This window comes from Mixophyes fleayi, chromosome 5 (assembly GCF_038048845.1).
Source record: "Mixophyes fleayi isolate aMixFle1 chromosome 5, aMixFle1.hap1, whole genome shotgun sequence".
NCBI classification, from domain to species: domain Eukaryota; kingdom Metazoa; phylum Chordata; class Amphibia; order Anura; family Limnodynastidae; genus Mixophyes; species Mixophyes fleayi.
In genome coordinates, this window is record NC_134406.1 from 114781279 (window position 1) to 114796256 (window position 14978).

Here is a 14978-nt window from a genome sequence, read left to right on the forward strand (position 1 = left end):
AATTCGGGGCTGTGAGAGATCCACCTTCGCCTGCTCACCCGGCACAGCGTTAGTTGGTGACTCCAGGGCTGGTCCCCACCTACCTGGTGCCTCATTGTTATCACCCATCCCCATCGGAGGCCCTGACACTCACAGACTAGAGGCACCTACCTTGTCCGACATCGTCGCCACTTGCGGCCCTCATTCTGCCCCTCGCCCGCGGTCTCCAGTTCCATCAGAAGCCGACCAGCCAAACTTCCGGTCGGCGCGGCTCTGCAAGCACCCTGTCTGTGGTGAGTCTGTGCCTTATCCCCCTCAAGCCCAGCGGTGTCCCCATAAGAAATATATATTAAAAGGGACTTGCATTACTCCCTGGTGGGGATCAGCACTCTGTGCCTGTATTTGTGGGAAGTGCCCAGTTCATGGAAGCTGTGCTCAGGGCTGCCAAGAGGAATTCAGGGCCCCGGTACAACAAATTAATGGGCCCCCCTTATAGTCGAGTATGGTAAAAAAAAAATTGCGGATGTGTGGTCATGCATTTGGGGGCGGGGCTAACACATCAAAATCAATAGGCTCTTTTTTAACCCCTCTATGACAGACCCCCCCTCGTTTTTTTAACCCCTCTGTGCCAGCCCCCCCTCGTTTTTTAACCCCTCTATGACGGGCCCCCCCTCGTTTTTTAACCCCTCTATGACGGCCCCCCCCTCGTTTTTTAACCCCTCTATGACGGGCCTCCCCTCCCCGTTTTCCTCCCTTCACTTACATTTTCTTCTCTGTTGGTCCTCTCTGCTGCTCTGTCTGTGCTCCATTGCTCCAGACTGACTGAATGCTGGGCGTGACATGATGACGTCACACCCGGCATTCAGACAGTCTGAATGGAGCACAGAGCAGCAGAGAGGAGGGACGCTGGCACCGCGATCATGCGAGTATGAATATTTTTTTTTTGTTCTCTCGGCATGACCGTTCAATTAATACTAACTGGCCCGGCCCACCCGGAGACACTCTTGTTCTCGCCTATAAATCCTGCCTGGTGTCCTGCTATTAATCATGCATAAAAAGAGCTCCAGAGGTAAAAGGGGGACGCAGACGGGAATCCTCCAACACATGACAAGACAGGATTCTCCCGAGCATACCACATACCCCCCTCCGTCTCCTCAAGCCTCAGCGGGAAACCCGTCTGATTCTGCGGACGCTTTAGCCACTATTCAGGCTATGATGGTTTCACTCCAGAACACCTTCACAACTGAATTTCAGAAACGGTCGGCGGATCTCCGCGGCGAAATTGCGCAGTTGACCAAGCGTACTGCTTCTATTGAACATAAAGTGGAATCCAACTCTAAAGTGTTGCAGGAAACAACGCAGGATATTGACTATCTGAATAGGGAGCTGTTGTTCTATAAAGAGAAATCAGAAGATCTAGAAAACAGAGAACGCCGGAATAATCTTCGGATTCGTAATATCCCGAAATCGGTGAACCATCAGCAGTTGGAACCCTATCTGGTCCGATTATTCCAAAAATTAGTCCCTGAGCTCTCAGAACAAACCATATGCATTGAACGCGCACATAGGGCCCTGCGCCCTAAGCCTAAAGACACAGAACCTCCCAGGGATGTGGTCATGAGGTTCCTGTCCTTTAAAACCAAGGAAAGCATAATTACAGCAAGCAGGAACTCTCCTTATATTCTATTTGAAGATTCCAGGAGCCAAACCTTCCAGGATCTGGCTCCATCCACAATCTTGAAGCGCAGGGAATTAAAGAACTTCACAAGAACTTTATGAGAGCATGGATATAAATATAAGTGGGGTTTTCCCTTTCGCTTAATTATAGAAGCAGGTGGTCGCCAAATCACCATAAGGGATCCTATCGAAGGCAAGGACTTGCGACGTAAACTTGATTTGGGCCGTCCGGATCCGATCTCCAGTCAGGGATAGTAGTTCTTCATTTCCTTTGGTACTAGGTGACCATTCTAAACGTCAACCTTCTGGATCAGAGATTGTGCATCTACGGCTTCCAATCTAGTGTGACAGTTCCACAAACCAAAATCTGTCATCCTGGGCAGGTGCCATTGGTCCTGACACTCAACTGAAAGGAACTATGTGTAGTTGTTTAGTATAGTTTGAATTACAAATTATATTAATTAAACTGGTCTATAAATATGACATACTTAATTTGTTGCTCATATATTCATGTTATTCTAGCTATTGCACATTTAAATGTGTTAATGTTCTGTTTACACTTTGTTTTTCAAATTGTTTTTTAGGATATCTTTCTGCTGTTGGGGGTCGGCCATGTCTCCTGGGCTCTCCTGCTGTTTCGCCCATTGTGAGTGATGGGGCCTGGTCGACATTATGGTTCTGTTTACAGTCGATACCTGTGGTTTCTGTTGGATTGCTCGTGGAGCATGGCCGCCTGCTGGTGCTGGAGTTCGGATGGAGACTTAAGGTCCCCTGGGAATTTTGTTTTAGAATTTAAGTCCTGAATATTGCTTAAAATGTTCCTACATGCATGTTATTGTTTTATTGTAATTCTTTATAAGGATTTATACTTCTGTTTGTAATACGTGTTTCTGGGTGGGTTGGGTTAGGTCTGTCTGCACGGTCTCCCACCCCATATACATTGGGTCATAGGAGTGTTTGGACAGGTTAATCCTCACAATCTCCCTGTTCACATTACCTTAACTTTAGTTACTTGAATCCCAACTCCTGAGCCCATTCGTCCCATCCTATTTGAGATGGTTCAAGTTCCCACTTTTCCGTGGGCTCAACCTCAATGTTCACTTCTTCCCCCACTCTTTGTTGGGGGGGGGGGGGGGGGGTGGTCGATCACTAACTACCCTTATCCCCTCACGAATACTCCCCTTCCACACTTTCCCTTCCCCTTTCTTTCTCTTCCTTTCTCTTTGCTATCCAAGCCCTACTTGCTCCCCTTGATTATTTTAGTACGTCCCTTAGTACTTTCGTAGAGCATCATGTCTTTGACCTTTGCTTCCATTAACGTTCAGGGGCTTAACATACCACAAAAGAGATCACTACTACATAGAACTGTAAAAGATTTGAAAGTTGATTTTATATTGTTACAGGAGACTCATTTCAAACAGGGCGACCATCCCTCCTTGTCCTCCCGTAGATTTCCTACTGTGGAATATGTCTCCTTGCCAGTCAAGAGATGTGGAGTTGCCGTCATGATTAGTAACTCCGTGCCCTTTCAGCTCACAGTGTCTAGTCTAGACCGTGAGGGCCGCTTCATCATATTGGTGGGTCAGGTGGGACATCAAACTATTACTGTGGCGAATGTATATGCCCCTAATACAGGTCAGTCTAGTTTTTTTAACAAATTTTTCCTTGAGCCAAGTAAAATACAGAGAGGTCTTCTCCTGTTAGGCGGGGACTTTAATACTATCCTGTCAGAGGAACTGGACAGGTCAGGAACGCGGCATGTCGCCCCACCTACTACCCAAACAAAAGCGCTGATCAAACACATGGCTGGGGCTGGTCTGTTTGACTCTTGGGAGAGCCCATAACCCCTCCTCTCGTGACTATACCTTTTACTCACATCCACACAATTCTTACTCCAGAATTGATATGATTATGGGCTGCAGTAAAGTTATACAACTTCTCACTCGCACTGACATACTCCCCAACCCTTGGTCGGATCATTCAATAGTCACGGCTTTGTTTGATTTGCTGGATAAATCTAAAAGTAGCTCATCCTGGAGATTAAACAAATCTTTGCTCAAACTGCCTGTGTTCAAAGTGCAGATAGAGTCTCACCTTCAAGAATATTTTGACATTAATTTGACGCCTGACGCCTCTCTTCCAACAACTTGGGATGCGCATAAATCAGTCATTAGAGGAGCCATTATTAAGTTTTCCTCCTTTCGTAAAAAACAACAAACCTTGATACTAAATTCTCTTACTGCCCAGTTGCAACAGCTCGAGGGTATTCACAAACAAAATCAATCAAAACTAGTTTATAACCAAATTCTCTTTATTAAGGTGAAATCCAATCTTTGTTAGCGGAAAAGACCGAGAGAGCCCTTTGTTGGCTCAATCAAAAATTTTATGAGAAAAGCAACAAATCTGACACTATGCTAGCAAATAAATTGAAAGCAAAATGAGCAGCTCAGGCAATAATGGCAGTAAGAGACAAGAAGGGTATGTCGAGTTACGACCCGAAAGTTATCAACGACTCTTTTTATAGTTATTACAAATCTTTATACAATTTGAATAAAGAGGGCGCCCCTTTACCCCCCTCACCGTCTAGCATTCAACAATTCTTAAGGAGGTGTAACCTCCCAAAACTAGACAAGAACATAGCTTCTAAATTGAACGAAGACATCAGTGAAGAGGAGCTTAAGACAGCTCTTAAATCCCAAAGGACTTCCAAGGCTCCTGGTCCTGATGGATTCACCACCTCTTACTATAAAACTTTTAAGCATATTCTGTCTCCGCATCTACTTTCTATTTTCAACTCAATCCTACGGGGGGAGCAATTTCATAGAGACACCACATGCTCCAATATTATAGTAATACCCAAGCCCAATAAGGATCCCACAGTTTGCACTATCGGCCCATTTCGTTGCTAAACTCGGATATTAAGCTATTTGCCAAAATTTTGGCGAATAGGTTGAAAAATCATTTGTCACACCCTATAGACTCAGATCAAGTTGGTTTTGTCCCAACCAGACAAGCTCTGGACAATACCAGGAGAACTATAGACTTGATTTCTTATATAAACCAAACCAAACTCCCTTCTGTAGTTTTAGCATTAGACGCAGAAAAGGCCTTCGATAGGCTCTCCTGGCCATTTATGTTTAAAACCCTCCAATCCTTTGGATTCTTTGGTAATTTTCTTCAAGGTATTCAAGCCTTATATCATAATCCATCTTCCTCTGTGTCGACAAATGGTTTGAGCTCATCCGTGTTTGGCATTAATAATGGGACGAGACAAGGTTGCCCTCTCTCCCCTCTAATTTACGCACTATGCATCGAACCACTTGCTGCTCGGATCCGACTGAACCCAGATGTGAAGGGAATCCAGGTCAGGAGTAGACAGTACAAGATTTCGTTGTTCGCAGATGATGTTCTCCTCACGTTATCACCTCAAACCTCTCTACCTAATTTATTTGCGGCACTGCAAAATTTTGGTTCTCTTTCTGGCTATAAAGTGAATAACTCCAAATCAGAAGTGCTTGCGTTACATCTTCCACCTCACATAAAGAAAGTATTAGAGCTCAACTTTGAGTTTCAATGGCGTCTCCGAGCAATTCGATACCTGGAAGTCTATATAACAACCTCCTACGAAACTTTGTTTCAGGCTAATTAACCCCCCTTGCTGTCCACAATAAAACAAGACTTATTGACCTGGGGTTCTCTCTACATCTCGTGGTCCGGGAGAATCAATACCATCAAAATGAATGTCTTACCCAGACTTTTATATTTATTCCAGACCCTTCCAGTTAAAGTCCCTGACTCTTTCTTAAGCTCTATTCAATCCATATGTGGCAAGTTCGTGTGGCAAGGTAAGAGACCCAGACGTAGTAAACTTTGTCTAGCTAAATCTAAATATAATGGTGCCCTGGGCCTTCCCTTATTTGACAAATATTACCAAGCCACACAGCTGACTCGCCTCATTTCTTGGCTCTCACCGTTAGGACTCAAGAAATGGGTGGATATTTAAGAATTGTTGTCTCCGGATATAGGAGTTAGTTTCTTACTTTGGATTCCTAGGAGTGTCAGACCAGCCTCAGTTACGCCCTCCATCCGTTTTACATTGGAAGTATGGGACAAATTGAACAAAAAATATACACTGGCCCCCCCTAGCCCTTGCCTCTCACCCAGTTGTAGAGACACCCTCGTTTCCCACAGGGTTGCATTAAGGCTTTTGCTTACCCTTGGAGGAAAGCGGGGTTAGATCGATTCTTTCATCTGATGGATGAACATTCACCACGCTCCTTCACAGACCTGAGTGAGAGACATGCACTTCCAAGCAACCTATATTTTCACTATGTGCAAATTAAAAGCTTTATACAAGCCCAGACTCAATCATCTAAGCTGCGGTTGCCAACACCCTTCAAGAGGCACTGCATTTATAGTCCGGGTCGCCGAGACTATATATCGATCCTGTATAGTTCCCTCGTGTCCTCCTCATCTCCTCTTAAGGAACCGTTTGAGCAGGCATGGGAACAGGATCTTGGGGCGACCCTAGACGAGGAGAGATGGTCGCTCATTCGTGAAAGAATTTCGAGGTCTTCTATGAATACAGCCACCGTGAAAATACATACAAGATCTATACCATGCTTCAGATCTTTGTTGGCGTGACTGTGGGGCAGTGGGCTCTTTCCTTCATATTTGGTGGGATTGCCCTCTGGTGGCTAAATTCTGGGACGAGGTAATATTGTTGGTTCGACAGGTTACCTCAATCAATGTGCCTAAGAATCCACTCTCGGTGCTTCTATGCCAACCCTTTAAGGGCATTACTAAGACATCGGATAAGCTTGTCTGACACACATATAAAATGCAGCCAAGTTACAAATAGCTAGTGAATGGAAGAAGGCCTCACAACCTTTGAGAGAGGGTGTTATGAAAAGAACTTGGCACACGGCATCCATGGAATATGTGACTAGTCTCCTCCATGACACAGTTCCCACGTTCCACAAAGTGTGGGATCCTTGGTATAGCTTTAACAACAGTTCTATGCCAGGCCTCTCGTAAGCCTTAGATGCTCTTCTTTCCTCTTCTTTTTTCAATCTCTATAACCCTATTACTTCTATTCTCTTTGTGCTCCTTCTGTTCACCTTTCCCCCTCTTTTTTATTATCATACTGTTGTATCGAGTTCTCAGACGAGGATATATACCAAACTTGGACTGTCCCTTCCCCTTCGCTCCTTCCCCTTGTTCCCCCAATAAAAATAAAAATTCTGGCAGTTTGTCATATTCGCCGGATACGTACAACGGTACAAGATGCACCTTTGGAAGTGGGAAAACTTTCTACTTCAATACTCACCTTGTAGATTTTTAACTCCCTCCTGGAATGTACTGGGTTGTGAAAAATATATTTATATATGTTTTCTGTTGTTCCTCTGCGGTTTATTTTTCTTATCCGAGCTTTTACATTCTGTAATCCTGGTATTTGGATAACATGTATGTCATGTACTGTTATGCTCTATATACATCTGCTGTTATAAATAAAAAGCTTTAAAAAAAACAAACAACAAAGGAGACATGCTCTTCAAGCATTTTCGCTTAGTTTGAAGGTTTAAACCCAGCAAGCTGGTTAAAGACCCTTTATCTATTAAGACAATAAACCCCCTTAGGGTCTCATCAATATTTGTAGAATACAAATTAGAAAAAAATTAGAGAAACAACATTGAATGTTAAAGTTGAAGGATCTGAAGGACATAGATCTAACATACTTGAGCTAAATCGAGTCAAATGTAAAGAGATGTAGTAATTACAGTATATACATATCTTAATTCAGCATCAATTGAATGTCCCATATGCCTGAATCAGGGAGGGAAGCGATTCAATAGGATGCCTCTAACGAAAAATGGAGAGAAGACATTGCAGTGGGCTCTTCATCCAGGCATACACGTATTATCTGTAAAAAGATCAAACATGTAGAGGAAAAGGGATGAGACTAGAAAAGTAGAGAAGGAAGAGGACGGAGTGTGAAAAGAAGAAGAGTCGGCAAGAAGAAATTAAAGGAAGACACCAGGTGAAATTATAATCGTATGCATATGGTCAGGCGGTAGTGGCATCACTTTCCCGCAGCTCTGCATCCTCTTCCTCCAGGAATCTCTGAGCGTCAGCCACTGAGGTGAAATCTTGGAAAGTATTACCAGAATAGGCGTAGACTGGCTGGATATTTTAATGCAAATTTTATTTTATGCTGAATTAGGGAAGAGCATAGGGGGTTAAAGTCTTTATGTACTTTTAAGACTTCTGCAGAAAAATCCTGAAAAAGGTATAGATGCTTTCCTTCTCATGCGATGGTACCTACTTTTTTTATAAGCTGACCATAATTCAACTTTCTGAGCATAGTTGAGGCATTTAAATATTACAGCCCTTGGACGTGTTGAGGTGTCTTCTCTTGTCGGACCCAATCTGTGAGCTCGTTCTATTACAATAGGTCCTGAAGATTACGGAATATTAAGCAGAGTATGTAACGTAGTAGAAACAAATTGTAGTAGTGTTTCATTTTTGACTGATTCTGGTAGTCCCACAATCCGTCAATTGTTTCTGCGTGAGCGATTCTCCAAGTCATTGACTCTGTTCCATAGTTGGTGACGAGATTTAGTAAGCGTTGCAACTTGCTCTTTAAGGTTTGTAACTTCTTGAAAGAGTGCACCAATTTGAGCTTCATTTGTTTGGGATCTCTGAGAATTCCAAGTCACTTGTTCTTTTAACTCATGAATGGCTGAAAATAATTTGTTGTAGACTGTTCTGCAAGCAATGGTTCCATGGTTTCCTTAATTGCTTTTACTACCTCTACATAAGAAACCGGACCTGCAGAGGAATCACTCATGTTAGCGTTAGTTTTGAGTATAGTCTTTTATATGACTTTGATGTGGTAGTGCTATTTTCTGTCTGCCTTTTCTCGTTCCTTGCTCTATGAGGTTTAGCTGTGACAAATTTTTCCACCTCCGCATTTATTGACATGTAGAATTATTTTTTTTAACAAGGAATGAGCGTTTTACAAGGTTGAAATGACATACATTCAAAGAATACGAGTTCAATGAGTATCGCTGAGACCACAACAGGGGTTGGAGGGGCAGCCTTTCAATTACATGTGTATTTGTTGATTACAACATTACTGGCTTGTGTTTTGATGTTAACTCAGATCTAGGTTAATGTGCTGATGTAGCTAGGTTAATGTGCTGATGTAGCATACAATTAGGCCAAAAGATGGTAGCAGTGTTCTGAGTGGAACTCTATAAAATATGGTAAACATACCATTTGGCCACAAGATGGCAGCGAGACCAATAGAGATCTGGCTTCCTTGAAAAGATTTAAAATGGACACTATCAACTTTATTTTTAATGAAGTTAGTATAGAAGTTATCTTAATAATATGGGACTGGAATTTTAAAGGATATTCCTATGCATCGGGGTTAGGTTGGAGATATGTCAGTATATTTATGACAAATAATCAAATATTTAGTCGGTGGTGCGACAGAGACTTGTGTAAAGTAATATCTCCCAACAGCTCACCTGTGTCCTCCGTGTGGGATAATGATATGTCATAAGCACCTCACTTTTTATAGTAGGCCAGTCGAGTGCTGTAAAACATTCACCCGCAGTGAAATATAGAGCCTCCAGGGGACTTCGGCGTCTGATCATAAATTAGGGCAGGAAGCTACTCTTACGTGCAGCTGCGCTGCGTGGAGCAGCAAGGGGCCTCGGGCACCCAATCTGTACCGTCTCGGCGCCCGATCAACAAAGTAGACAAGAACCTACTGGTAGATGCTGGCTTTTCCTCCTGGAATCAGGGGTTGATGTATTGAGCCAGTAAGAACAGGCGCCACGGAAGGGATAGCGGTGCGGGCACAAGACCCGATCGGATTCCCCGTCACCTTTCTCTTTCAGATTCCCTCTAAACAACGCATTAGAGAGGATCGTGGATCATCAGAGGTAGCCGGCTGTGCGGCTCCTGCACCTGAAGTGCGGGTAGCCGGCTGTGCGGCTCCTGCACCTGAAGTGCGGGTAGCCGGCTGTGCGGCTCCTGCACCTGAAGTGCAGGTAGCCGGCTGTGCGGCTCCTGTGCTCTGCGGCGGCGGCGGATCCTCGTCAGGTAGGTTTGTTGGCCGAGGATTTATCTGAGCCTGTGTTTTGACACAAGGCTGGCTGTATTAGGCTTGTTTAGCGCAGGAGAGACCTCGTGAGGGGAAGTGAGGTAAGCCCCGATACAAGGATTGCCTAATTTCAGGTGCCCAGCAGAGGCAAGCTGGTTATTCTGTTCCCTAGAAGATCTAAGAGCTATGTCCAAGCTGCCAGTGCAATTTTAGGGGAAGTATATTCCAGTTTTTCCAGCGATTCTTGGTGAAAGAGCAGAAGCTAATGGAAAGCACGTCTGCTATAGATGGCTAACAGGCCATGCCCCCATAAAGATACATTTTATGAGAAAAGGCTTTAACAGGATGAAACTTACAAATCACTTAAAAATGCACTTTAATCGCTTAGGATTTGAGTGGTTGCAAACAAGCCTGATAGATGATGCTATAAGAATATAAAATAAAAAGGGCTAAAGGAAAAACACTGATGGGTTCATGTACAGTTGGACCCACTGCGCCCCCCAAATGTTAGAATGAAGAGACATGAAAAATGAATTATCGTGCATATGTTCGATCAGTCTTTCTGGCATATAAGTCAGACTTTCCTCAGCAACAAGAAATGCAGTGTAGAGAAAGGGTATTGATGTTGCCTTAGTGTTCTTAGTAAATGAGCAAGTTGCATTACCCTATTTTTAAAGAATATACTAATGTAATGAAGTGTCATGTACCCAAGAGACAATCAGAGTGTTGTGACAATGAGATTAATAAGTGTGAAAGTCACGTTTACCACATAAAATATATATAACACAAATTAATTCCACTTACCGTATATACTCGAGTATAAGTCGACCCGAATATAAGCCGAGGCACCTAATTTTACTACATAAAACTGGGAAAACTTATTGACTCGAGTATAAGCCTAGGGTGGAAAAGAGCGCTAATTTAAAAACCTAAATAAAAATGATAGGTTCAATCTATAAAATCATTTTTAGCTAAACCATAAATAACAGTAGATGACAAGGAACATTCATAAATGATTATAAAATCATTGGCATTGGGTACAACCTAACCTAAATAAAGGGGTAGGGATATACATTTAGGGATATAAATGTATGAACATGGTGGCTGTATTGTTTGTTTGTTCATTAGTAGAGAGAGAGAGAGAGAGAGAGAGAGAGAGAGAGAGACTAAAACGCCATCTTACCATGAAACTAAATCCCTCCCAGGTAGTTTTCACATTATTTATCAATATCTGACTCCCATATTATGTATATCTATAATTTGGTAACAATTATACATCCCATGTTCAATGCTATTTTGTGATCATTTATTCTTGTTCAACTGTACTACACAATATGTTAATCTCCGTATAGGTGAGATTATTAACTGGAGTTTGTGTAGAAATGGACATTCTCACTTTGTTCATTTTGTTTTCGTCTACAACTTCCTTAGAAATGTCCTGAATAATTTCTGGCCACAGAACGAGTAAAATTATCTGCAAAGGCCACACTGCTACTTTTCGTTTGTTGCTTTTAGCAAAACTATCCACCAGGTCAAACAATTTCTCCGCACAGTCTTGAGAGAGAGAGAGAGAGCGTTTCACTTACCGGGCAGTGGAACGCATATGCGTTCCAACAACAGGAAGTTCGGCATTTGGAACGCAAGTTTGCGTTCCAAATGCCAAACTTCCTGTGTTGGAACGCATATGCAGAAGTTGAAGCCGAGGGACCGGACACCAGGTAAGTTCACCCGTGTATAAGCCGAGTGCCCTTTTTCAGCATACAAAAGTATGCTGAAAAACTCGGCTTATACACGAGTATATACGGTAATTGCATTTAATTTAAACACAAACATTTGTTATTTTCCTCTTTGAATATCCCTCCTGCCACAGTCCAAATGGAAGTATCAATTAAGCATTGCAATAAGATTGCTGCAACTTCATATAATATAGCATCCACGTTAATGAATTAAGTACTATCACTTGAATAGGTGAATCCACAAACATCCAATCAGAAGTGGCTTGTTTATGCTGTCAATCAATTTCACTGAGTCTCATTGTACGAGCTATCCAGCACCCACAACAGATATGAATCCTGGCAGGTGTATATGCATCTGTATACAGGTATACACAGTTATGTGAACACACCTTTACTCAGGTATAGCAGCGCACCTAGGTTGAGAGATCTACAGATGTAAAACACATGTAAAAGTAAAAAAACGTGATTTAACTTGCACACTTTGAAAGTGTTTTTTTCCACTGCTAAGAGCAAACTTTACAAGGTTGGTCTGCAATGAAGAGTAATTAGAGAGCACCTGAGCAGACTTCTTTCTAAAGGCAAGGTGGGAGTGTCGCCTGTTTGTCAAGCTGAGGCTGTGGGAAGAGTCTCCAATACATAAACCTGAATTGTGCACTTGTGCTATGCGACTGACATCACCTAGTGGACGGTAACCAGCGAGGGAAACGGAGGCAAGCCAGTGTTAGGTTGCCTGGTGTTGTTCTGATGAAATGTATGATGTTTATCGTGATGGAACAATAAAAGCACCGTTTATCTCAGCCAAGAAGTTGTCCATGTATACATCACCAAAGGGAACCCATGTCACAGTATTTTATGTAAATAAAAGTGATGTATAGTCAACTCAACATGAGGCCTTGAGTTTTTAACCCCCACAGGTTACAAAGGAGATCTAAATAGTGAGTACATGTACTAGATAAATATTCCTATAAATGTGTGTACTTCTCAAAGATCACCAATAAGTAGACAAAACTATGCAGAAAGTTATCATTTAGGTCCCTCATGCATAACTGTAAAATGCAAATAAGTGTTCAGATTTACCAAAACCTTTGGCATACATAAATGCTTTATAAAACAAAAAAAAGGCTTACCATACAATTCATGGCAAAATGGTTGTGCTGCGTCTGAAGCTCCATAGCTTGGTTGTGACTGATGCCAATATCCGTGTAACTTGTCAAAAACAGACCTTTGTTATGTGCAATCCAGTCAAACATCTGAAGAAAACAATTATATTAATGAACAATTTTTGAATGCCATTAAAAAGAAAAAAAGTAAGCCATAAAAACTTAGACATTGCAGATTTTAAACCAACGGGATTTCCAGTATCCTGTATAAAACTCCAAGAAAAATTATCTTGTTTGGAGAGTATATTCTAACTTCTTTTTAATAACTGCTTTTCTAAAACATGAATGTTTATTTGATCCATCTCCCCACTGTGTTTCAAAGTGACATAGCAAAATACTAAAAAATTGATCCTTCACACATACAGGACCCTAGGTTATGATAAATGTAGCTATACTTCATTTCTCACCATTTAGGTTGCCAAGCACTTAAAAGTTTTTAGTTAAATTATTCTAATCTGTCCATTCTAGACATTGATTATTTAGTTCCAATTTTTTCCTTGGCAACACACTAACCAACGAACATGCCAACTTGAAACACATGGGGGATCAGAGGTGAGAGAAGCAAGGGGGCCCGGCCAGAGTCTGGTTTTCGCAATGGGATTTCGGTCTTTTGTAAGAGCCAAAAAGAATGAGAATCTGGGATTACCCCTCCCAATATAGTTTTATTGTGACCAAAAACACTGCACCAAAAGTCACGTAATTTAGGACAGTCCCACCATATATGAAAAAATGTACCTGATCAATTGTAATATAATATAATCATTTACCTCTATTGCTCTACAGAGAATATTTTATTATTCACACCAAGTTACTGCCACATTCAAGCTTACAGCCTACAAGGTAAAAAAAAGTATTTACAATTGAATTGGTTCAAGCAGATGGCCCTATATTTGGGCTAGAGATGTGTTGCAATTATCAAGTATATAAAAAAGTACATTCTCATCCAATTGCAATTAACCCACAACGCAGAAAAAAAAATAATCAGTGGAGACTTTAATATAAGACCTCAAATTACATACTAAGGGGGTGATTCAATTCAGGGTCTCGAAACCAGGATTCCGGCGCATACGTTTCGAATTCAAAATCTACATTTGGTATCGTAATGCTTTTCTTCTGCTATTTTAGTGAAATGCATAAAGTTTGTAGGAATAATATGGTTAGCCCAATATGGCATAATATTTTGAAAGCTAGACAAAGGCTGGGTGTATACTACAGTGTTTTCAGCCAATTATTGGGTGAACCAAACGATAAACGATCAGTCAGCCCGATATCGCATTAGTGTGTACACTTAGACGATGAACTATTATCGTTCCAAAGCACATAATATGGTTTCATTTGATTTTTCAACAGGACTAAAAATGCCATTCAACAATGGAATGATGTTGTTCCAATACTGCAGTGTACGTACTCACAACCAGCAGTGTCCATAGACATGGAGTCTGCAGAGCCACGATGGCTTTGACAGGTGAAGAGCACAGATCTGAAGGTAAATTGTGTAAGATGTGCTTAGTGTGCACACATGAATCTGCATGCTGATGGAACCTTTTTTTTTTTTTTTTTTTATAAATCTCTGGTATAGTGTGCACCCAGTCAAACTATTAAATCAAATGCAAATAGTTATGGATGTGGGAAATCTAGACATAACATCCCCCCCCCTCCCCAAATCTGGAATTCTTTACACATTCCTTGGTCTAGGGCAATACTGTCTAGATAATAACTCAATGGGGCACATCATGTTAAAGAGGGGTAAATCCTCCATTACAACACCCCTCCCCCATCCCTGGGCTGTTGGCGATTTTTGTAGTGTACGTTGCTATTTTCTTGCGACAACCCCTCAGTGACGCAACTGTGCACCATCACTGCAAAATCATCAATCCACGCCTTTTCACCTGGCCCCCACAGATATGAAATACTGGAAATCTACATAATGGGGGAAAGGTAATTATTGTTTTAAGTACTTTGAACACCATCATTGCTAAGGATGACTGGGACTTCTCCTTAGCACTTTAGAGGTATATGTTGAGGGAGAGTCCCACTTGTCCTTACCACTGAAGAAGATAAAACACATTTATACTGCTATACACCAGGCATTAACCATTTTGGTGCAGACATATTTCTATTTAAAAATATACTTTAAACATTCACTATTTTAGATTTTAGTCGCATAGCACCAGCAATCCATAAACTTTTTCAGTGCTACATCACCAGACATTAACATATCCAGTGTTGCGATGGTCTTTTTCAACACATGATACAAGTTCCTCTAGTTGCATAAAATTGTCAGTGATCCCCGCACACATTTTGTTGTTT

General features: G+C 41.8%; 1 protein-coding gene across 13 annotated transcripts in view; it reads right to left on the bottom strand.

Annotated features, from left to right (window-relative positions):
* TRIO (trio Rho guanine nucleotide exchange factor) overlaps window positions 1-14978 on the bottom strand; it is a 535982-nt gene that overhangs the window by 466173 nt on the left and 54831 nt on the right. For all 13 annotated transcript variants that reach the window (XR_012692805.1, XR_012692806.1, XR_012692804.1 and 10 more), the window contains exon 6: window positions 12636-12758. Coding sequence is in view for 4 of the 13 variants with exons in the window: in XM_075212723.1 (XP_075068824.1) it covers window positions 12636-12758 (123 nt within the window). In the remaining 9 variants the exon portion in view is untranslated. The remainder of the gene's footprint in view (window positions 1-12635; window positions 12759-14978) is intronic.